Genomic DNA, 25,191 nt, shown 5'->3' with positions numbered 1-25,191 from the left:
GCCCACACCCGCCTGGCGCCTCTCACCCTGTGCAACCCGAGTAGGAGAGAGACCAACCCCTATCCAGGAGTTTGGTTCCAGAGCTGACACTGTGGGTGGAGGTGAGCCCAACTATATCTAGTTGGTACCTCTCAACCTCCTGCACAAGTTCCGGCTCCTTCCCCCCCAGTGAGGTTACGTTCCATGTACCAAGAGCTAGTTTCTGCTGCAGGGGCCTAGGCCAACTAGGGCCTCCCCGCCATCTCCCACTGCCAATATGGCACTGCACCGCTCCCCCATGCTGGACCTTGCGGGTGGTGGGCCCACATGGCCTCCCCACGTTGCCTCTTCGGGCTGAGCCCGGCCGGATTACGTGGGCTGCCCGGCCACCAGGCGCTCGCCGTGGAACTCTACCCCCAGGCCTGGCTCCAGGGGTAGGTCCCGATAAAACATCTTTTCTGTTATTTTCCACCTTTTAAGACTTCTGCTCATTCAGGTTTCCTCTGAAATCAAAAGTATTAATAGTACGTCTGTCACCCTTTGCTACAGTAACAGCCTCTACTCTTCTGAGAAGTCTTCACTAGATGTTGAAACATTTCTGTGAGATTTTGATTGCATTCAGTGAGGACAGGTACTGCTAGTGGTTGATTAGCTCTGGAACTCCACTCCAGCTTATCCCAAAGGCACCGGACGGAGCTTGGTCACTTTAGAGAACACAGTTTTACTGCTCCACAGCGCAATGCTAGGGTGCTAAATGTAAAGTGGCTAATTCAGTAACTCACTGATTAGAACAAGTGTATGGATACTTGGACAGTTTAGCTCAGTGTTCATATTCGCTTATTTAAGAGCAGAGAATCTATGTAAACACCTCTTTTACTGACTCCACCTTTTGCAAAGGGCACTTTTTATGTTTATTATGTTAAATTAAGCAATTAAACCATATCTGTGTATTAAAATGTGCAGGAGTGTGTTCTATGTAGAGGATCTGGTCACTTATTTTAGAAGATCAACAAAACATGTGGACTAGGGTGCATAAACTTTTGCATGCACAAGAAGGAGCGGTTCTGAAAGCTAAAAGATACACAAAATCTTTCATACATTCATACACAACATCAAACTTTTAATTAAAAACTAAGGAATTTTTTCTGTAAGTAATTATATTCATTACAGTAATTATCGTCATCAAGTGAAATTACTGTCCTGCTTTGGCTGCTAATTTCGCTTGTTTCAGAGAATAACTTAAAGTACCTGGCAGTGCTATAAGATAACATCACTGTGTATCAGCAGAATGAGAAATATTAGCTATGATTCCTGCATTTAAGATGCTTTCACTTGCCAAGACATCAGTTTTTGGAGTGTGACTACAACTTCCATTACAAGTGTTAGCAATTGTAGCTATATAATGAAATAACCAGACCAAATGTTGCTGAGCGGGTGCCAGAGCTTTGTTAAGCCATGTAGTAGAAGCTAGGTGTTATGTTAGATTGTGTACGTGGGATAATCTTGGCTTTGTAGCGAGTGATGTGTTAAATCCTGCATTATTGCTGTATCAAACAGCAGATGCCACACACGCTAGGTGCTCTTATTATACAGCCATCGTCTCCCTCCGCTCTGAAGATAAGTGCATATCTCCGCTCTCACACAGAGCGCACCCACACACGTTCACTCAGAGTGCTTAAAGCAATCAAGTTCGTTACAGCAAATTGAGCTTTTGTAATTAGTGTTATAATAGTAGCCAATTAAAATGAATATACACTACCATTCAAAAGTTTCTTACATTCAAAAAGCACTTATACAGTGTAGAATAAAGCCTAAACTTACAGTGAATTTTCAGTAGTGAATCACCATTGTCACTGCAATTTAGTCCAAAACCTCATAAGATATTTCCAGGTGTTTTATTTACAGTCTTATGCAAATGTTAAATTACATCCTCTACAGGAAACAAACAAACATGAACATTTTCTGTAAATTTTAGTGCACAATTTTTATATATTTGCTATATTTAACACATCTTTTCCCAATGTGTTGGAAATCTCAGCAAATAAACCGACGTGTTCTCTGTAAAGAATGCATACCTGTTTTCACCTAGAAATTCAACCAGGTGCATCCAAAGTTTTGCACACGACTGTATGTCTGAAGTATTTTAGGAGCATTAAAGTTAATTAAGGATGAATAATTATCTATGTATAGCAATTTCTTGTCAAGTTGTCTGCCATGAGATTTCATTACCACAAAACACAATGTGTGTTGCATATTGACCAAATCACGCTCTGCCCAAAAATGCATTCATAGCAACTTTTGCTATGTTTACAGAAAGTCGGACAATATCCAGGACACCTCAGTGAAAAACTGTCAAAATCTCTGATCATTGAAATTGTAATGATCTTTTAACCAAAAGATCGTTAATATTTCTCATTAGACTAATTTTGTACCTAATGTTTTTCCTGCAATTTAGTCCTAGCCTTTAACCACCCACTTGCTAGGCCACCTAGTACACAATGCTACCAAGCTGGAAGGGTAAAGGCTAATACGTTCTTCCCCTGAAATACATGAAGTGCCACCACATCTTTTTTAAAAGTGCTGTTAAAACAACATCAAATTACAGCTCAACACATGGCAGAGAATGCTAACTCCTAAATCTGTTACATCAATGGACCCATGTTGGTTAGCTTTGCAAAGAGGGGTGGAGGTAGACGGAGGGCCATATTTCCCACCCAGAGAGAGTGAGGCCAATTATGTTCTCTTCCTGGCTACAGATAGATGTGGCATCACCAGGGCCTGAACTCGCAATCTGACAACAACAGGGCCCACATTTATATTTATATTTGAGGACCTCAGGAGCCCTGCATGCAGTTTTTGATAATGTCCTGTAAAAGCTGTGCAGTCTCGCAACTGTAGCTTTTTTTTGTGAATCATGTAGGTCAATTTTATTATAACTTCCACAATTCATGTATATTATCAGGCTGCGTTCAGACAATGGAACATATACCATGCAAAATGCCATTAAATTCTACGTCAAGAGGCAGATTTGGCGGCTCTGCTCATTCCACACCTTCCGGATTGTGTACTTTTGGGCTACACACTGCAAAAAATAATGTCTTAAACAACCAGAAAATCTTGAAACTGAACTATAGATTGCTGTTTTATTTAAGAACTAACAGACTGGACTAGACTGATTTGTATAAACCTTCTTAAAATGAAATAAAATCAAAGAAGAATTTTTTAGAGAATTTAATTGCATGTTGATTTCCTAAAATAAGTGAAGTTATCTTGAAGATTCTTTTCTTTGTTCATACTGGAAAGCAAGGCTAGCTTTCAGGCTAGCTGACTAACTAAGTGCGTATATATACATATATAGAGAGAGAGAGATAGAGAGACTTTTAAAAAATCTTAGAATATCTTAAAAAAAATAATAAATCTTAAGGTTTTGTGGGCACAACATGGACAGCTGGATCATTCATTTCTGTCCTTTTTAAAGCCAGTGTTTATCTCTTTAAGCACTTTATTGTCAAATGTGAGGCTTTTTTAACATTTCACGACTCATTTTAAAAGTGTGTTCAGGAATGTATATTATTGTAATCAATAAAGACTTAAATTTATTCAATATTTAGTTTTTGTTTAATTAAAAACAAAGTTTTCTAATATTAGTTTGTTCAAGCATTGTAAGCTTTTGTACCAATTGAGTACAGATGCTTAAACTTTAGATTTATGTGGTAGTTTTATTTCATTTCTCATTTTCAGATTACTATTATAACACCTATAATATTCCTATTCCTGCCATGCAGTCATCACCCTATCTATTTCAATGCTTCAACAAACACTGCAACACCATTTACTATAAACACTATAATATATATATATGTGTCATCACCACAGGAATGTTTGCCCACTGAAGATGACATAACTAAGTAAAAATCAAACAGATGTGCAAAGATGACAAAAAACAACACAGCAAAGTTAAAAACTTTAACTTGATCATCCTAGGCTAAAACATACTGCCACAGTGGGTGGGCCCAATGAAGACAACATGACAGTTAAAACTAGACAGCTGAGATGTGCAAAGACAAGGAAAAATTACAAAACAAAACCTAAACCTGATCACCAAAACCAAACACACATTTCCATGGCAGGCATAAAATATATTTACTGGCTATTCACATCTTACCTTTGATTAATTGAAGTAACATTAGATCTCTATGATTGAAATTTTTCACAAAGCCCATTCCAGCCTTTGTAGTAAAACGGATGATGACAGAAAACCGACGACCATGTCTTTTTTTAGCTTTGGATGGGCAGAATGAGATGCTCTACAGGATGGAATCTTGCTTGTAAACACAGAGCTTCAAATTCAAACAGTGGCTCACTGTTAATGAACTGGCCTGAGGCAATGGCAGATAGCAGTGATTTGAATTGCTGTGCTTTGGTTACCGTGCAGTGATTGGAGGGCTGAGAGACTGACGGAGAGCAAAAGGATCTATTGATGATCATTGGCCATAATACAATGACAGCACTCCCAGAAAAAAACAATAAAAATGGCACAAGAAGTATTCTTTCCCCCATTAGACCAGTCCAGCCCTACCTTTGGCTATGCCTCTGGTTCAAGACACTTGCTAACATTGTCAATGTTCAGATTAGCTGAGTAGGAGGAATAAAACATGCTGGACTTTTTTCACTGGCTTTCTCCTCCAAAAAGTGCAGATTCTTTAGTCTATCAATTTAGTGTGATGTGGTGTCAAACTTTGCCCTCATAAATATCCACTGCACTCAGACAGGGATTTTCTTTTTGCAGAATATGTTCCATCAGAATGCAGCCTCAATGTTATACAGCTTACTCAGCTATTCTAGAACCGTGTACAGATCTGTTTATCATCCTAAACACATCGAACCATTCTTTAGTTTTTACACCTTTATAATAATTATTACTGGCATCTAACTTAAGCACTAGGATCACATAAGAAATGTCGCATTCAAGTTTGTCTGTATTTGTGTGTTAGTTGCTGGAATGAATTACCTGTAATGGACACTCCATTCAGCTGGGTAACCGTGGATGGAGTGATATTGGTGGGGAGGAGTGAGGGAGCAAGGGAAGAGGGGAACGAGGGAGGAGGAGGAGTGGAGGAGGGCACAGAGGAGGTGCCAGGGGGTGAGAGGTCAGGAAAGAGGTCATTGGAGAGAGTGGTGGAAAGACTGACAGTAGAGGGGGAGGTGGGGGGAGGGAGAGAAGGAGAGGAAGACGGCAAGGGAGAAGAAGTTGAAAAAGTAGAGGAAGAAGAAGAAGAAGAAGAAGAAGAAGAAGAAGAAGAAGAAGAAGAATCAGTAGAAGGAGGGAGAGATGGGGTCAGGGTTGGAAACGGAGGAGTGGAAAAGTCATCAGAGGGAAGGGTAGAAAGTTCTGCAGGAATGGAAGGGGGAAGTGAGGAAGAAGTAAAAGAGGGGAAAAGGAGGCTGAAGTCCTCTGGGTCTTGGAAGATGCCACAAAACAAACGAAAAGGGGGATAGAGAGATATGGTGATGTATACGGATGGTGGTGGGGCAAAGAAAAAAAAACGGAAAATGTAAACAAACCGTGTGTCAGAAAGAAAGAGAAAGAAAGAAACAAGGAACATAAATTCAGAAAAAAAGGATGAAAGTAAAGCTGACAACAGAAACACATGGAAGTAAGTGATGCACTGGACGCACTTGACTGAGATGTATACATCATTTCCACTGAAATATATTACATCTACATGATTTAACTCCATGCTCAGCCCACAAATGTGTTCTTTTGTAGCTACTGGAAAGCTGGACAGAATGTTGGCAAAGATCAAGTAAAAACTAACCTGTAACGCTAGTGCGATAATCAGGCACATACATTTAGAGTGTGTTAATAATTTCATAGTATATTCATTTTGGAAGCATCTGAAAGCTCACAGTGTTACGACAGATCAAGTGTGATGTTTCTGTTCTGCACTCACAGTTTGTAAGATAAACATCTGATTCATAGACTATGCAAAAAGTTTACCAGCTTTAGCAGATTTAATGTTGCTAGCTAGCTAGGTTAAGCTAAGCTAAACTAATGCTGTAACCCCATATCTTACCTCTCATATGTACCAACATAGTTGATTTAACACTGCTAGCGAGCTGGGTCAAGCTAAGATGAGCTAATGCTGTAACCTTTTATACAGACATCTCTAATTTAACAATGTTTGCTAGCTAGGTTATTTTAGCTAAGCTAATGTTGTTACCTACATCATACTTGCCAACATTACAGCAAAAAACAGATTATACAACAAAAACTACACCACATTAACTTAGTTAGGTTAGCTACCAACATGAAACCTGTTAAAGCCATTCAGTTTTCTGCTAGCAATCAGATGCTTTTCCCTTAGTTCCATGCAAATAATGTGACTTTCCACACACAAGAAATATGACTTGAAATTAATTCAATTAACACACAAACCAAATGTACATATTCTGACAACAACTCAATAAACTGGATTTTTGATTTTTGGCAAATGCACTGCTGATTAGCGACAACAACACAGTCCGTCTTGACAATACAGCATTCTGCACTCAAAACTGTTATGTGTTACGTACTTTCTCTGGTTTAATATAGTTTATAAACTAGTTTATTTGGTTGAATAGAATGTTTTGCAAACCTCGCAACTTTCGTACACAAGAGCACATTTGTGGGTGGACAGGTCAATCATTGACATTAAGTAAGTAAACTGAAAGACAAAAAATGAATGTGGTGATGTAACAGATTCTTTCTTCAGGACTTGATGTATAAATCCGAATCAACAAAATTCACAGCGTCACTTTTTTCAGTGCAGAAAGAAACAATTTAAACACAGAGCAGCAAAAGTCAGTCCTGTCGTCTCTCATCCATTCACCTCTTTTTTCACACTCTTTCATTACCTTGCACCAGCAGGGTGTAAGATCCTTCTCCCGGGCCAATGCCGTTGTTTGCTTGACAGAGGTAAACTCCATTATCAGATTTGTTGAGTGCCTCAAAGAGCAAGAACGCACCATCAGCCTTCACCTGAGGGGGGAGCTCTCCGTCTTTCTTCTGCCATGTGAAGGACGTGGGCCTGAGAGAGAGAGAGAGAGAGAGGGAGGGAGGGAGAGAGAGAGAGCGAGAGAGAGAGAGAGAGAGAGAGAGAGAGAGAGAGAGAGAGAGAGGGAGGGAGGGAGAGAGAGAGAGAGAGAGAGAGAGGGAGGGACGGAGGGAGAGAGAGCGAGAGAGAGCGAGAGAGCGAGAGGGAGAGAGAGAGGGAGGGAGAGAGAGAGAGAGGGAGGGAGGGAGAGAGAGACCGAGAGAGAGAGAGAGGGAGAGAGAGAGAGAGAGAGAGAGAGGGAGAGAGAGTGAGAGAGAGAGAGAGAGAGAGAGAGAGAGAGAGAGAGAGAGAGAGAGAGATCAATATTAAAGCAATTCATATTTGTTCCAACATTTATTCGAGATGAAGCAACTTCACAATGAAAGAACTTCACCACAGAGCACATAATAAATAACCCGGGCTACACTGAAAATCTGATGTACTGAATTTACTTGATTGAAATCATTTCCACATGAATAATATATACTACAAGTACACCATTCTGTCTTTCAGCTTTCTCACTTACTAGCAGTGTTGATGCAATGTAGTTTATTGATATGGAAAATGATGCACATTTGAATCAGGTCAATTTCTCTGAAATTGTATTCCCCTTACTGTCTCAATACACAGATATAATAGACCTCTGAAGTTGTGTTGTCACTCTGAAGTCAGCATAATGCTCGTATAAGCTACTTTTTTTGGTTTTCTCTATGGAATAAATTAAGGGATCTTAAGGGATCAACAATCGCTGCTCCACTCATTGGTACACAAAAAAGATTTGTTTTGTAATTTCAAATTTTTGTTTTAGTTTTTTTAGTATATTTTTCCTAGGAATATTTCTACAAGCAAGCTTATCAAAAAAGCTAACACAAACCAATGAGCTTTGCCAAATATGGCAGTTAAGCTGCTTTACCAGCAGTAGCCTTCAGTTTGAGTATATAGCATCATTTAAAGCAACACTATGTAAGTTATGGGGTTCTAGAGACCTCTCTGGTGGAATGTGCAGAAGAACATTTTGTAATGTCACAAGCCCACAAATGGATGAATCTGACTTTTGCGAGTGTGCTGAAAGAGTATTTGAAGAGAACTCAAAACTTGAAGGATGTGTTTTTTGAGAATGTGAATGAATGATCTACCATTGTCATCATATCTATATTAATATAGCGTTGATCTTGTATTTGAGATTGAAACATCGAGTCAGATTTTTTCTGGTATCTCCGACTTTGTCTAAATGATCATTTCAGGCTTTACAGGGCGACTCACAGCAGTGTGCTCTTTTTTCTCCATGCTCATTCATGCTAATTCTTTTGGTTTTAAAGAAGAATATTTCATAGTGCTGCTTTAAATGTGTAAGCTTCCTTGTGGCATGTATGTAGCATTATTTGGATTGTAATGAGAGGATTTAACGGGATACCACTTCATTTTTTTCATAGAGAAAGCCTGCTTGAGCCCAAAGTTCGTAAAATGGAAATGGTGCTGACTACAGAATGAGGACATAACTTCAGAGGTCTTTATCAATGCTGTGCTGTAGTGTGTTTGTGAAAGTCTGTAATAGATGGTGTGTGTGTGTGTGTGTGTGTGTGTGTGTGTGTGTGTGTGTGTGTGTGTGTGTGTGTGTGTGTACATTATAGCTGTTGCAGAAGGCTGTGGTCCTTTTTACAGTAACCGCAAAATGCCTCGAGTCACAACTTTCTTCAGAAATAAATTACCTAAACTCAATTCCCTTAAATAATACATACAGTAAACACCGCAGTCCCAATAAAGTGAATGCTAATGCTTAAACACAAGGCTCTGTGTGCGAGTACAAAAACTGAAATGAATGCTAATACATGCATGGAAGGCACATGATAGGTTGACAGCTGAGAGAGCCTTAGTGTGGCTGTGCTGAGAGAGAGAGGGGAGTGTGCTTTCACACTTTCCACACACACACACACACACACACACCAGATCAAGAGATTAGGGCAGAGAATTTGAGTGTATGTGAGAGCATGAGAGAAAATCTCTGTGATGTGTCTTGTATTTGAGATTGTGTTTGTGGAGGGGCGTACGCTCTATATGTGTGTATGTGTATATGAGTGTCTATGTGAGACACAGAATGTGTGTGTGTGTAAATGCGTACAAGGCAGGCGGAGTGTGAGAGGGCAGTGAGAGATATGAGAACCCCCTCCTCCTCTATAAAGGGTATAGAATAGCACTCTGCACTGCACTAATGGGCTGCATACTTGGTAATGATCTGTAATGCAATACTGAACCAGCAGGGGGAGATACAATTACATACCACTGAGACCATGTACAGATTCACCTACACTACACCAGTGGCTCTCAGTCGGCGGTGCCTGGTGGATATTACCGCAAAGGACAGACTGAGGTAAATATATCTCACCCTGTGCCTAACCTTAATTAATCACAGCCTACCCTACCCTACATAATGTACCCCTACAGCTACCCCCTACCTCAAACAATCACACACTGTAGAATGTAAGAAAGCTCTACAACTACTCCTAACTTAAGATAGCCTACATAGCCTACCTCTGCGGCTAGCCTTAACCTTTTACCTAGTTCTTTATCTTCCCTAAAATGGATGTTGAATTGAAGTCAAGAAAATAGGGCGTTTTAGATGAGAATTATTGTTTACTGAAAATCATGCAAACCTTCGATTCTTCCTATTCTTCACCTTTGATTCTTCCTATTGTCCCATTGTTGGTCAATTTTATCTCTCTCTGCTAGGGGTCTGCTAGGTAAACTTCACTGGTATCTTGCTATGGATGCTTATTGTAAAAAAGTGGGTTCCTACCATAGGAGAAAATATAGGAAGTATTATCTGTAATATGGCACCTGGTTTGCAAGAATAAGTTGAATCAGGTATATTAGAGCACGGAAGCCATAAAAATGTGTGAAACATGATGTCCACATTACAACAGCTGACAACCATTGGCCAATGATTCCCAGTCCCCTCGCAATCCCAAGCCCATACACCCCTTGCTACATTAAGCCTTAGAAGTCAGATATTACTTTCGCTTTACTGTGCTATTTAAATATAAGAACATAAATGCAAACATTTGCATTCAATTTACATTCTGTATTGACATTTAAGTCAACATTCTATTTCAATGTGAAGCCTTGACAAAAATATGGCAAAAAACAAGAATGTGCATTTTTCAAACTGAAATCATAATAAAATCTCTCCTCTTCTATTTACAAAGGCAATTGTAACATGAATAGAAAGTCCAGAATCTGCCATTTCTGAAACAGGAACAGAATTTCTCCATCTGTTTCAAAGAGTCACAAGTGAGAAATAAAAATGAGTAAATAAAGTCACACTTTTGTTATCACCTGTGACTTCTAAGGTTTAAAGTGTTAATGAGGGTGAGTATAATAAGTGACCTCCTGACTCTGAGCGACAAAAAAGGGGGCATACTGGCACTGATCTCAGAAACAAAGAGTTCCAGCTACAGCCTTGAAGCCCAGTGGCTGAGAAAACGCACTCTGAAATGATTTGCCGTGTGCATATTTGACGTCAGCTAACCAGATGACATCCAAAAATGCTAGCATGTAATTTGGTGTATTATAATTTTCCACAAGCAATTAGAAATATTACACTTGTGGGTTAAAAATAAGACTAAAGAGCTTTTTTAGCAACTGCTGTGTTGTGGTAGAGCATCGGATGAAGGAGGGTTTGAGGAGTCCTGTCTTTTCTAAATTGAGTTCCCTTACTTGCTCACAAGTGCCATTCACCTACAAATAAAAAAAAACTGGCCTGAAACCTGAAATGGAGTGAAGTGTGACTGGAATGGGACACACACACATCATCCTTAGAGAGGCTTGACATCTGATTCATTAATGCATGATAATATGACCAAAAAACATGCTAAAAGGATCTGCACTGGAGCTAATTATGTTAATGCTCAAATGATGAATGCTGTTATTCTGTTCCATTTCCTTTATTCCGCTCCTCATGCCCAAATCCTCACCTCAACCACCACAAAAACTGAGCTAAGATTCATGCCATCTTGCTATATTCAAAGATATCATCTGCCAAATGTATTTACAACCTGATACTATGGAGCCTTTGACAAGCTCTGGTGTCCTGCATGTATAGAATGAAAACTACTTTTCCATTAAAGTTTGCTTCTTTTGTTTTTCAATGGCACTATGAGGCTAATGTAGCTAAGAAATAGTGGAAAACCTCACTCTAGCTAATAACATAAGAACACAACCTAATGCAGAGTAAAGTGTCAAACTTTTTAGGTAGTTAAACACATTTGAGCAAAATATTACCTGCAATGTTTGACAGCTACTTGGCAGGCATTTCTCAAGATTCATGCTGAAGTTTTTGTATCATAATCACTTTTTTCCTTTTTTTGATTATTGAGTTGGGAGTCTAGGTCACAGAATTCTCACCTATATTATTTTATTCACCCTCTTGGCGGCTGTAATATTGCAACATATAGCATCATTAAGGATTCTGTTTGACTATTGAGAAGAGTTTTTGTGCAGAAAATCCCAAGGAGAGGCTCGGACTGACAAACCATGCGAAACTTGGAAAACGCAAAAATATTGGCTTGTGGTTGGTCGTTCTGCACATCAGTCGAAGTCCTCTTTCCTGCCAAAGTAGGTGGATCTTAGCCACATTGAATGATAAAACGCACCTGATAATATTCAGAGGTGTGAGGCTGCATTACGGAAACATCCTAACTCTGAAATCTTATCCTATCTGTTTAGTCACCATGGCAACTTCAGTTAGGACTAAATTTAAGATTAGGTTTATTCAAAGTAAAATGTAACAGATTTTTAGGTAATTCACAGGTTTAAGCAAAATGTGCTGCCCGTCATCTTCTCATAATCCCAAAGCCATATTACCTGCAAGGTTTGACAGCTATCTGGCAGGTCTTTCTCAAGAATCATGCTGAAGACTGTTTCTGAACCATAAAAGTGTAAGCCACCTATGTCATTTATTCACCCTCGTGCTGGCTGTAATGTTGCACCATATAGCACCAATAAGGATTCTGTTTGACTATGGAGAAGAGTTTTGACCCTGTTTAGACCTGGTCACTTCATGTGTCTTGAGTATCAGGATTATATGTGGATAAGGCTAAGCCACATAAAAATGCAGTGTGAACGCACCCAAGATGCATTTAAACATACAAAGATACAAAGCTGATGACTCAAACCACTTCAGTAGGTGGATGAGATGCATTTGAGACACGTTATAGCAGTGTAAACACATCTGTCTCTCCAAGACACATTCGACAACCAAAACCCCTCCCAGTACAACCGAAACTCCTCCCCCTGCAGTACACCACTGGGCATGTGATCTGTGTCTGCCAGGAAGACAAAGGGTTGGGGACGGGGCAAAACAAAATGCTTAATAGCAACACAGACAAATTTTGAGGCAGCAATCACCTTTAGCACAGCACAGGAAGATGAGCGAATAAACAATTGATAATTCGTTGCTGTGTAATGAGTGGATTTGCATATTCTGTCAAACTAAGCAATCCAGATTCCAGTCTCAAAAACTAGACTCACATTTGTCTACCAGGTGTACATGCAGGTGGTTAAAATCTTAGCAGGATACAATCCAGATGCTTATCATACGAATTGACCAGGTGTAAACTGGGTCTTTGTGTAGAAAATCACAGAAGAGCCTCAGACTCTTCTCTGCAGAGCTGCACAAATCATAAAATATATTGCTGGTCAGAGCTATCAGGAGTGTGTCAGGAAGACTCGGATGTCTGTATGTTGATGTGTACACAGATAAAGTGTGTATGTGCTTTATCTCCCTCAGGAAACACCTTTTTTGTGAGCTGCTGCCTGCTCTGCACACCACAGCAGTCTGTGAAGTTTATGTTATTACGCTTTAAAAATATTCCTGTGGGCCTTCATGCTTTCTAGTGATAAATATGTGGACCTTGAGGTGGAAAAGCTTGAGAACCCTTGAGCTAGGCTAAAGTGCAGCTTCCACACCACAGAGTTAATTTTAAAACAGTGTTACAACTAAGCCACCCAAAGTAAACAAAGGGAGGAATCCAATTTCCCTCATAGAAATTCAAAACAGTCAACTGTCCAGGGTGTTTCTTGCCTTCTGTCCAATGACCGCTGAAATAGGCTCCTCTAATATCTGCTATGATAAATGAACATGAACGTAATGCAACTAGTAGCCACTAACTTACTGTAAAGTGAAATTCTTTACAGTGGCAACATTCAGAATTCAAGATGGCTGCTGCTACTGTTCTAACTATGCAAACTGCTTTTTCCAGCAATTGTTAGCTGTAACTCTGGTAAAAACACTAAATAAGCAAACTTCAGACCTCATAAGCTTGACAAGACCAACTCTATTCAGGGACTATAAGTTAATTTTTCGCCTGATTACTCCTTTAACCGTCCTTCCCTTTTGATACAACTTAGCCCATTCTTAGTGACGTCCAATTGACTTCTGCTGATTTAGTGAAACTGGTGCACTGTACAGTATCATGTCACAGTAAATGTCACAGCAGCACACTATTTTGTCCATAAAATGAAGTGCCCTGCATCAGGATCCACACCCAGAAGCTGAGGTAATGTGAGGTGGCAATTTATGCATTTATAATGCAGGCATAATACATGTATTATTAAGCATGTTTGTCCATGTTAAATTATGCTGGAAAGAGCCAAGATTGACATCATTACCAGGCTGTTATGCAGCTTCCACAGTGTCACAAGGTGAAAGAAAGCAGAATACTAGATAAATGCAAAGAGAATCCAATGATAAACGCATATTGGATGGAGGTCATGGACAAAGATTGTGATGTTAAATCCATTCTTGGTTGAGAAAAAGATTACAGCTGCGACAGAGTGAATTTTAACTGTGTCCAAGAAGGCATTCTAATAGCATTAGCTACACCATATCAACAAGGCATGCTAGCATTTTACTGCTAGCACGCTACTACAAGATTGAAAATCTATTATAACCAGTATTTGTATACGTTTGTATGAACCACAAACCAGCTGGAAGGTGTTCTTCCCTCTATTTACTATGACTCAATTATTTACTCACTTCAATTGTGCAGCCAGTTAGCTCACTGCAGATTAGCTTGTTGGCTTGTTAGCAGCCAAATTGCGAGATTACATGTAATTCTGCCCTGTCTCGCCCTTGCCAGGATGATAAAATGGATGGTACAACCACTCAAGGACATGAAGACGCTGAACTGCTATCAAGTTGAGATTCAGGCCCATTTTAGATCCGAACTGACTCTAATTTAAAACCTGCTGCAAGCTTTTCTGACACAGTGTGCCCCCCAGAACAGAGCCTGTGTATTTAAAGCCCAGCTAAACTAAACGGAAACACCATGGAACACAGACAGAAAATGAGTTAAAAAATAATAGGATATCCCCTTCTGTACCCGACGGTGAGCCCGCCTTTAACAGTGCTTCAGACGCTTCACTTTCTTCAAAGCTCTGACTCTCTCTCTCCCTCTATCTCTGCATCTGTCCATCTGGCTCTTCCTCACGCAGAGCATCAAGAGGAACTACTCAGGGTTTCTGTCAGCCGCGAAGCAGTGAAGGAGAGAGGGAGGGAGAGAGAAAGAGGGAGAAAGTGAGAAAGAAGAAAAGAAAAGGAGGAGAGGGAAATAAAGAGGAGGAAATAAGTGATCAAGAAAAGAAAAGAAAGCAGGAAAGAAAAAAGAAGAGCAGGGAAAAATAAAAGAGGGGAACTGAATGAGAGAGGGAGAAAGAGGGAGAAAGTGAGCAAGAGACAGAAACAATGAGAGAGAGGGGGGAAAGAAAAAGGAGAAAAAGAAGACAGATGAGAGACAGAAACGGAGAAAGAAAGAAGAAAAGGCTGAAATAAAGACAGGAAAAAAGTGAGTGAGAAAGAGAGAAAGAGACAGAATGAGAGAGAGAGAAAGGAAAGAAAAGAAGAAAATGGAAAAGAAGTGAGAGACAGAAAGAGAAAGAGAGGAGAGAGAGAAAAAAATAAAAGGAAGAAATAAAGACTAGGGAAAAATTAAGTGAGAAACAGAAGGTGAGAAAGAAAAAAAGAAAAAGAGAGAAAATTAATGAGAGAGGGGCTGTGAGGGACAGAGTAACGGAAATGGAAGAAGGAAAAGAAAAGGGAGTGAGAGAAAAAGAGCGAGAGAGAAAAAAGGCTTAGGAGGAAAAGTGAGCGAGAGAGAGGGGAAGAAAAAAAAAGGAGGAAAGAGAAATAGAATATAAAGGAGGGTAAAGGTGGGTGTGAGAGATAAAGAGAAGGAGAGACTGTGTAGAACAAGGACAAGGAGAAAGAAAGGAATGAAAGAGGTGATGCGAGCGAGCGAGCGAGTGAGTGAGTGAGAGGGTGAAGAAGAGATCTGCTATCCATCTAAAACAAGTGAACAAATGTCAGGATGGGAGTAAATATGTTTGCGTGCGCGTGCCTGTGTGTGTGTGTGTGTGTGTGTGTGTACACTGTATTGAATTGACCTGAACTTTCAGGAATAAAGTCTATTACATCAGTACAAATTTGCCCTTTAGTTTGGTTACTTACAGTTTATTTTTTACAATATATTATTTCTATTATTGATGCACACATTTTAGATGCACAGCATTTAAAAGGGACCTGGCTTGTAACTCACTCACTCACCTTTCTCAGACTTATTAGCAGTAAAACAGTTTTTGTTGCTTCATAAGAACAGTGTTTATCTTCATCGACACTGCGTCCTTGCTAGTGTACATACGCATGTGAGTGCTCTTACTCTGGATTTCCGTAGCCGACACACTGCAGGTGAAACTTCTCTCCCTCTCTGGGCAGGTCACTCTCAGGCTTGATCGTCACACTCGGAGTGACTTGACGAAAAAACAGAAACACACTTTTTTATACTCTTACTGTTTAACCATTTTTCAAATCTCTATTGTTTATATAGCTGCAATGGAGTTCCAGCTCCATGATCCACAACTAACCATCCAACATCAGTACCTGACCTTGCCAATGCTCTTGTTACTGACTGCTGAATGCAATCAAATCCTCACAGCAATGTTCCAACAAGCCTTCCCAGAATAATAGAGGGTGAACAAACTCCCCATTAATACCCTTCATTTCAGAAGAAACATTGGACAAACACTTGTCTACACACCTTTGGACATATAATGTATGCAAAGGCCCAGGTCCTGATAAAGTATAAAAAACAAATGTGTGTGCATGTGTATGTGTCTTACACAGTACGCTGAGAGGCTGTTCTGTTCTCTTGTCTCCATTGGAGATGGATGGGTGGTCTACAGCGCAGGCGATCATGGCATTGTTGTCGTCCCTGGTTACAGACAGCGTTAGAACGCTGGTCACTGTGTAGGTCGGTTCATCAGGGTTTGACTCCACCACGTCAGGACGGCCTTCACACGCACGCACACACATAGGCATGATTACACTAGATCTCTGCATAGTGTGGACATATAATCATTATCCTAATAAAAGCTCATATTTCAGTAAAAAATAATATTATAGCCACTATGAGTCCATTCACCATAAAACATTTACACAATGTGAAGGACAGCTGATCTCCATCTCTAAGTGCATTACAATTGCCTTTCTAGCACCCTGTAAAGTGGACTACCCAGGGTATTCAGATATTATATGGGCAATCCCAAACCACAGGGAATGAGAACGTCAACTCATTTAAAGACAAGTGAAAAACAGCTGATCACTTCGCAAGAAAGTTTACCCATCACTTAATGGATTTCCTTGAAGAGTAATGCTGCTTTGTGTTTGATGATGATGATTATGCAGGGCGTTCCAAAGCTGACATCTCATGCCCAGTGTGTAGAAAATATAAGGGTCCTGCTATTGCTGTGGAATGAAATGCAGTCTCTGTCTCTGTTCCACCCTGGCTCCGCCCCTTTGTCATTTCTGTCACCTGTGTCTAGTTTATACTGTCTCCCTGTATTCACTGTATGCTGTTGTGTCGTGTCCTTTTCGCTATCCATTTTTATCGTTACCTTCCATTTATCTCCACTGTTGGCTCGTCCTACACTGAATAAAGTGATTTACTGAATTTACTTCAGTCAAATATGTACATCATTTCCATATAAATGAAATCTATTAGAGCAAAGGTATTTTCTTTCAGTTTACTTACCTTTGAGTAAGTAATATGAGTAAAGCCACTGTTCAGTGTATGCAATGTCTACTGGTCTGTATTTGTCTATCCGTAACTTTAATACTTAAGAGATACATTTACCTCACTTAAGTGCATTATATCAAACATCTTAGGTAGTCTTTTTTGTTACAGGTTATATGTAAATGTTTTACATCATTGTGTATTTTAACACTGCAATAAAACTGAAGCTTAATTTAGCCTTAGTGTTTTTTTTTCACTTCCCTGGAGTGATTTTCTGCAGCTCTCTTAAGATTAAGAGGACTGCAAGTAGAAATGTACAAAATACACTTAAGATGTTTCATGCAAGTGGCCACAAGACTTTAATAAAGAGAATTCCCACATGTATCATCTCCTCGCCTGCTATCACCTGTACAGCAGCTGGTGTTCGCTAGTGGTGTTAGCAAGTTTTCTTACAATATGGGTGATATATGTGTGAGTGTGTAGGTGTGAGTGTGTGTGTGTGTGTGTGTGTGTGTGTGTGTGTATGTGTGTGTGTGTGTGAGAGAGTGTACATACCCTCCAGCTTCTCAGCTCCTCTGTACCAGTGCAGCTGAGCAGGTGGTTTACTGCCTGTACTGCTGCAGGTCAGAGTTACAAACCCCCCCTCCTGCACCGCATCTTCAAACCCTGATATCACCGGCTTACCAGGAACACCTGAGAGAGAGAGAGAGAGAGAGAGAGAGAGAGAGAGAGAGAGAGGTGGCAGACAGAAAGAGAAGAGGGAGAGAAAGGGAGAGAAAGAATGCGCGAGAGAAAGAGAGAGGGAGAAGAAAACAACGAGGTGGTCAGAAAGGGGAAATAAGAAAGAGAGAGAGAGAGAGAGAGAGAGAGAGAAAGGGAGGGAAAGAGGGAGGAGAAAAACAGGAGGTGGTCAGAATGAGGAAACAGAGGAAATGGGAAAACAGGAGAAAGAGAGAGAGTCAGAGATTGAGAGAGAGAGGAAGAGAATAAGAAGAGATTGATAATTGACAATCATGTACTTACGATCTAATCAAGACCTAATTAGAGTGTTTACTCCGAATCCACAGAATCTAACAGAGCAGCTGTGGCCAACATACGCACACACGCACACACACACACACACACACACACACACACACACACACACACACACACACGCACACACACACGCACACACACACACGCACACACACAAACTGTTCAACAGTTTAAAATCACTTATCAATGAATGACTTTTGTTCTTTTATACACACTAATAACTAACAAAACAGCAGTATAAAAACAGTAATATAAGAGCTGTAAAAATTACACCACAAGTTATTTTTAGATGTTTTTAGATTCCTTTTTATTTGTTTTTTTATGTGTTTTTACCTTTGTACTTGTTACACTGGACTATTAAAATTATTTTATCCTTTTATCATCCTATTATTTAACTTTACTGAAGACAGTAACTCTAAACTATTGAACAGTAGTGTACACACACGGATGTACATACCCAGCACGGTGACGGTGGCGCGTGCGGTCCGTACAGGCATGGTGAAGATGGAGCAGGTGTATTCTCCATCATCTGACAGCTGCACGTCCGAGATGGTGATTGACAGTTCTGTGGGCGTGGACTTGTGCAGCTGGATCCGGTTATCTCTCAGAGCTGAGAGACAGAAAAAAGCAAAGAGAGAAAGGGATGAGGAAGGATGTCATTGGGGAAGATGGAACTTTTTTGGAACTAATTTCTGCCTCAAATCTTTGTGCTTTCAGGCTGTACCTCTGGCTAATGAGTTTAGACTTGTGAAAGTAGTAGTTAGTTCACCATACTGTGATGCTGAAAATGAATAAAGCATGGATACAACAAATACTTCATTCACTGAACTGGAAGAAAAACAATTATCCTATGATGCAGACACAGTAAATGTGTGTGTGTGTGTGTGTGTGTGTGGTTTTTTCATACAAATTCAGGGTAAAAATGTTCAGTCTTTGTAAAGACAAAAGAGGAAACTTAGTACCAACAACATTGTCCTGACTTTATGAAGTACCTTTTGATTAAAACATGCATGTTTCATTGTTCAAAACTGAAAAAGGAGCATTCATTTGGTGAGGGCTAAATTAACGGTTAGAAAATTATCACATGTAGGTACAATGTCCCATTGTGCGCACACACACACGTGTACATGTATATATATGTACATGTGTGTATATGGGACATATTATTATATATATTATATATATTATTTGTACATAAACCTACTTACATGTCCTCGTATCTACCTCGTATTTTTGTCAATTTTTCAATTTTTGGCATAATTTGAAAATGCCTGTTACCCTTTACATTATATATGAATTTCATGATGAATGGACCAAAATAAACTGCCCAAAATGACTTGGAAAAAATTCTGGTTCCATTGACTTAAAGGTAAAGTGGGTTTTCCCTTCTCCTGTAAAGCTAGCATTATGGAGATATGAGGTTTTCTTCCGACAACAGCGATATACTACACTTTAATTATTGCACATACAGTGGGGCAAAAAGTATTTAGACAACCACTGATGGATAAGTGGATAAGTTCTACTACTTAGAAAGATGAGAGAGGTCTATAATTTTCATCATAGGTTCACTTCAACTGTGAGAGACAAAATGAGAAAAAAAATCCAGGAAATCACACTGTAGGATTTTTAAAGAATTTATTTGTAAATTATGGTGGAAAGTAAGTATTTGGTCACCCACAAACAAGCAAGATTTCTGGCTCTCACAGACCTGTAAGTTCTTCTTTAAGAACCTCTTCTGTCCTCCACTCTTTACCTGTATTAATGGCACCTGTTTGACCTCGTTATCTGTATAAAAGACACCTGTCCACGGCCTCAAACAGTCAGACTCCGAACTCAACCATGGCCAAGACCAAAGAGCTGTCGAAGGACACCAGGAAGAAAATTGTAGACCTGCACCAGGCTGGGAAGAGTGAATCTACAATTGGCAAGCAGGTTGGTGTGAATAAATCAACTACGGGAGCAATTGTAAAAAAATGGAAGACATACAAGACCACTGATAATCCCCCTTATCTGGGGCCCCATGCAAGATCTCATCCTGTGGGGTCAAAATGAGAACGGTGAGCAAAAATCCCAGAACTACACGGAGGGACCTGATGAATGACCTGCAGAGAGCTGGGACCAAAGTAACAAAGGCTATCCTCAGTAACACACTACGCCGAGAGGGACTCAAATCCTGCAGTGCCAGGCGTGTCTCCCTGTTTAAGCCAGTACATGTCCAGGCCCGTCTGAAGTTTGCCAGAGAGCATATGAATGATCCAGAAGAGGATTGGGAGAATATCATGTGGTCAGATGAAACCAAAATAGAACTTTTTGGTAAAAACTCAACTCGTCGTGTTTGGAGATTGAAGAAGAATGCTGAGTTGCATCCATACCTACTGTGAAGAATGGGGTTGGAAATATGCTTTGGGGCTGTTTTTCTGCAAAGGGGACAGGACGACTGATCCGTGTTAAGGGAAGAATGGGCCATGTATTGTGAGATTTTAAGCCAAAACCTCCTTCCTTCAGTGAGTTTATTGAACATGGAACGTGGCTGGATCTTCCAGCATGACAATGATCCCAAACACACCGCTCGGGCAACGAATGAGTGGAAATTGAGATGAAAATTACAGACCTCTCTCATTTTTCTAAGTAGGAGAACTTGCACAATCAGTAGCTGACTAAATACTTTTTTGGCCCACTCTATGTACATATGGGAAATATTGTGACATTTATTTATATAATATATATGGGACATTATAACACATAGTTTCTTATAAAATATGTGCATTTTATATTATTATGCATCACACAATAAGACTAGCCTTATAAAGCGTTTATGAATATGTTAAAACTAGTTAACCCACTTACATTAATGATTAAGAACACCTTATAATTCATTAGTAATTAGCTATAACACATAAAAAGGCCTCAGCCAGCTTTTCTAAGCACTGACTAAGAACATCTGATGAAGATGACAGGTTTAATGCTGACTGAGGGAGAAATAAAAGATAAGTAACCACCAAGCTCTGAAGAACATTCTGAATGTATACATATATATATATATATATATATATATATATATATATATATATTACATGCTCTAACATGGCATAAAAACAAACCTGTTTGTGCATGAGTGTGAGGGCAGCTGCGAGAGGGTGTAATCTTGTGACAGTGTGTGTGTGTGTGTGTTGTTTTCATGGTTTATCAGTAAATGAAGGTCAGTTAATTTGTCTTCATAAGGCACTGTTTTCCACTGACCTCCAATCTGTTACATCTACTCTCTCTCTCTCTCTCTCTCCTCCCCATGTCTAATCGCCCACACTCCATCTCTAACTATCTCTCTCTGTAATCTTCCCTCCATCTCTTCATGCTACTCCCCCACAACATCTGAAGTCCTGCCCTCAAACTCAGATCAGTCTTCTTTAATACAGAGGGAATGATTTAGTTGGAGAGGTGATTTAATAGATTCAGAAGAAGCAAAAGGAAACGCGTCTGAATATTTTTAGCATCTGATCTTCCCTCGAATTAAAAAAAAGCAAAAGGTCACCAAAACTGTATGTACATTAGAAATTTTGTGTGTGTGTGTGTGTGTGTGTGTGTGTGTGTGTGTGTGTACGTGTGTGTGCGTGTTTTCCTCCTCTTTTATTGACCTCTTTCCTCCTTTTAGTGGATCACTTGCTCTCTTGCTCTGAACGCTTTCTCTCACTCACTCTTTCATTTTATGCACCTTTTCCTGCCTTCTGCTCTCCTCCCAGCTTATTCTGCGCTCTCTCTCTCTCTCTCTCTCTGCTGTCCTGGTTTATTCATTCATTCTTTTGCTTTCTCCTTGAAACAGGTCTTTCTCCATCTTTCTCCTTAGTCTCCCCGAGTATATCTGTCCATCCTTCATCTGTAAATTCATTAAACTCTCTCCACCATCACCATCCCAAACCATTCATCCATCATTCATCCATCCATCTCTCTCCAACCATTAACCTGCTTCTCTCTGAAATAAAGTCTGATGTGCCTTTATCCATCCATCCATTTAACCAGTCCCTCCATCCAATACATTCATCTATCTGTCCATCCATTTGTCTGTTTCTCTCACCTCTCTTTTCTTCAAAGTAGAGAGCTTGTTGAGCATTTATCTATCCATCTATCTGTCCACCCATTCATTCATCTATCTGCTGGTTTCTCTCATCCCTCTCTTCTCCAAAGTAGAGAACTTGTCCATCCATCCCTCCACCCACCCATCTATCCATTCATCTGTCCATCCAATCATCTCTCATCCCAATCTGCTTGTTTCTCTCAAATCTCAACAACATAGTCTCTACCCATCCAGCTATAACCCCCCAACCACATATCTTTCTATCCACCCTCATGTATTAATATATCCATATACATACGTTTTTCATTTGTTTTGAAATTGCCAGTTGTATCTTATTTCCACTGCTGAATAGACCAGTAGAAATGCCGCCAAATTACTCAGAATAAATTACTTCTCCATTAGCTTCCATTAATAGTTATCCATCCATCCATCCGTCCATCCATCCATAATATATATCCATCTGTTTTTCCACACATTAATGTATTCATATATTCATCCAGACTGCTTCTACAAACATTTGTGAAAGAATGAGTCGCTCTCAGGAGCTCAGTGAATTCCAGTGTGGTACCGTGATAGGGTGCCATGTGTGCAACAAGTCCAGTTTAAATTTCCTCGCTACTAAATCTCCCAGTCAGTGGTATTATAACAAATTGCAAGCAATAGGGAACAACAGCAACTCAGCCACCTAAAATAACAGAGCGGGGTCAGCTGAGGCGTATAGTGCACAGATATATCGCCAACTTTCTGCAGAGTCCATCAATACTCCAAACTTCATGTGGCCTTCAGATTAGCTCAAGAACAGCATAGAAAGCGTCATGGAATGGGTTTCCAAGGCCGAGCAGCTACATCCGTCTTACTTATTCAGACTGTGTCTGTCCCCCGAGTCAAACATAAATGTCAAAAAACTCAAACAGTAAATCTAAATAACCTAACGTATATTAAACAATCATATCCAGACTGTAGCACTAGCACTTCAAAACTAAAGATTGGTTTACTTAACATAAGATCTCTAAATTCAAAAGCAGTAATAGTGAATGAAATCATAACTGATCAGAAATTTGATGTGTTGTGCCTCACTGAAACCTGGATTAGACCCGATGAATATTTAGCATTAAACGAAGCCACCCCTGCAGGCTATAATTATATACACAACCCCAGATCGTCCGGTAGAGGAGGCGGGGTCTGCATAATTTTTAGAAATTCCCTAGCTGTCAATCAGAAACACTATGATAATTTCACTTCTTTTGAGCTTCTTTACATCAATATAATTAATCCAATTACAAAACAGAATGCATTTTCTTTAATTAATATTTACAGACCACCAGGACCCTATGTAGAATTTTTAAAAGAATTTAGTGATTTCGCTGCAGATTTAGCAGTTTGTAGTGATAAAGTAATTATAGTAGGAGACTTCAACATTCATTTTGAAAAAGTTGATGACTCATTAAAAAAGGCTTTTGCATCAATTCTAGACTCAGTTGGTATTGCTCAAAATGTAACAGGACCTACGCATTACTGTAATCATACTCTGGATCTGGTTTTGACCCTGGGTGTTAGCATAGATAACCTAGATATTCTTTCTCAAACCTCAGTAATCTCAGATCATTATCTTATTTCTTTTAAACTTCATCTTAGTCATAATATACGTACATCCCCCAGCTACTCTATGAAACGTTCAATAACGCCCTTTACCGCTCAACAATTTACTGATAACCTTCCTGATTTATCAACCATAGTGTACTCTCCAGGTAACCCAGCAGAACTAGACAAACTAACTGATTGTTTAGAAAATACCTTCCGGTCTACTTTAGATGGTGTAGCACCACTTAAACACAAAAAAGAGAGACAGAAAAAACTTGCGCTGTGGTATAACGACCAAACTCGTACTTTAAAGCAATTAGTACGAAATTTTGAGCGAAAATGGCGATCAACCAAACTGGAAGTATTCCACTCTGCTTGGAAAGACAGTATTGTTGAATATAGAAGAGAAATTAATAAAGCCCGCTCAGAGTATCTGGCCTCTCAGATCGAGATTAATAAAAACAACCCTAGAGTTCTCTTTAGTGTTATTTCTAAACTGACTAAAAATCAGGCAGGTACTGATCCTCAGATTCCAGCAATCCACACTAGCAATGCTTTTATGGACTATTTTGATAATAAAATCGAAAATATTCGGGACAAAGTTCAACAGATAAATAGCACATCTTGTCTGTCATCTGGTGTGGCTGATATAGAACAAAATCCAGCTACCGAAGTCAGGTTGGAAGTTTTTAACCCACTACATCATTTAGAACTGGAGAAAATTATCTCCTCATCAAACTGCACAACCTGTACACTTGATGCAGTTCCCACAAAACTATTAAAACAGGTATTACCAGACATAATTAAACCACTATTAACAATAGTAAACTCATCATTAAACCTGGGGTATGTTCCCAAAGCCTTTAAACTAGCAGTAATTAAACCTTTGATCAAGAAACCAAATCTTGATCCTAGTGTACTATCTAACTATAGACCTATTTCAAATTTACCATTTATTTCTAAGATTTTAGAAAAGGCCGTGGCCCAACAACTTGGCTCTTATCTGCAAAGAAACCAGATCTATGAAAAATTCCAATCTGGATTTAGGCCTCATCATAGCACTGAGACAGCTCTAGTTAAGATAACAAATGATCTGCTTCTTGCCGCTGACCAAGGCTGCGTTTCTTTACTGGTACTTCTTGATCTGAGCGCAGCTTTTGATACAATAGATCATAATATCCTCATAGAAAGATTAGAGAAAATGGTCGGTATAACTGGAACTGCCTTATCGTGGTTCAAATCATACTTGACCGATCGTTTTCAGTTTGTGAGGGTAAATAATATACCCTCCAATTATACAAAGGTTAGATATGGAGTTCCACAAGGCTCTATCTTAGGACCGTTATTATTTACGTTATACATGCTCCCCCTGGGCAAAGTTATT

The 25,191-nt window shown here is 39.6% G+C and overlaps 1 protein-coding gene across 3 annotated transcripts in view; it reads right to left on the bottom strand.

Moving 5' to 3' along the window:
- Positions 1-25,191, bottom strand: part of cadm3 (cell adhesion molecule 3) — a 171,606-nt gene that overhangs the window by 22,453 nt on the left and 123,962 nt on the right. For 2 of the 3 annotated variants that reach the window (XM_017699158.2, XM_017699159.2), the window contains exons 4-8: positions 18,615-18,767; positions 17,675-17,812; positions 16,227-16,397; positions 15,767-15,857; positions 6,877-7,049 (exon numbers count right to left, since the gene is read on the bottom strand). In XM_017699158.2, coding sequence (XP_017554647.2) covers positions 6,877-7,049; positions 15,767-15,857; positions 16,227-16,397; positions 17,675-17,812; positions 18,615-18,767 — 726 coding nt within the window. Of the gene's footprint in view, positions 1-4,990; positions 5,441-6,876; positions 7,050-15,766; positions 15,858-16,226; positions 16,398-17,674; positions 17,813-18,614; positions 18,768-25,191 lie in introns of all 3 variants that reach the window. The other variant, XM_017699157.2, reaches the window with a different exon arrangement.

Source organism: Pygocentrus nattereri, chromosome 19, assembly GCF_015220715.1.
Source record: "Pygocentrus nattereri isolate fPygNat1 chromosome 19, fPygNat1.pri, whole genome shotgun sequence".
NCBI lineage: Eukaryota > Metazoa > Chordata > Actinopteri > Characiformes > Serrasalmidae > Pygocentrus > Pygocentrus nattereri.
This window is presented reverse-complemented; position numbering and strand designations above follow the sequence as displayed.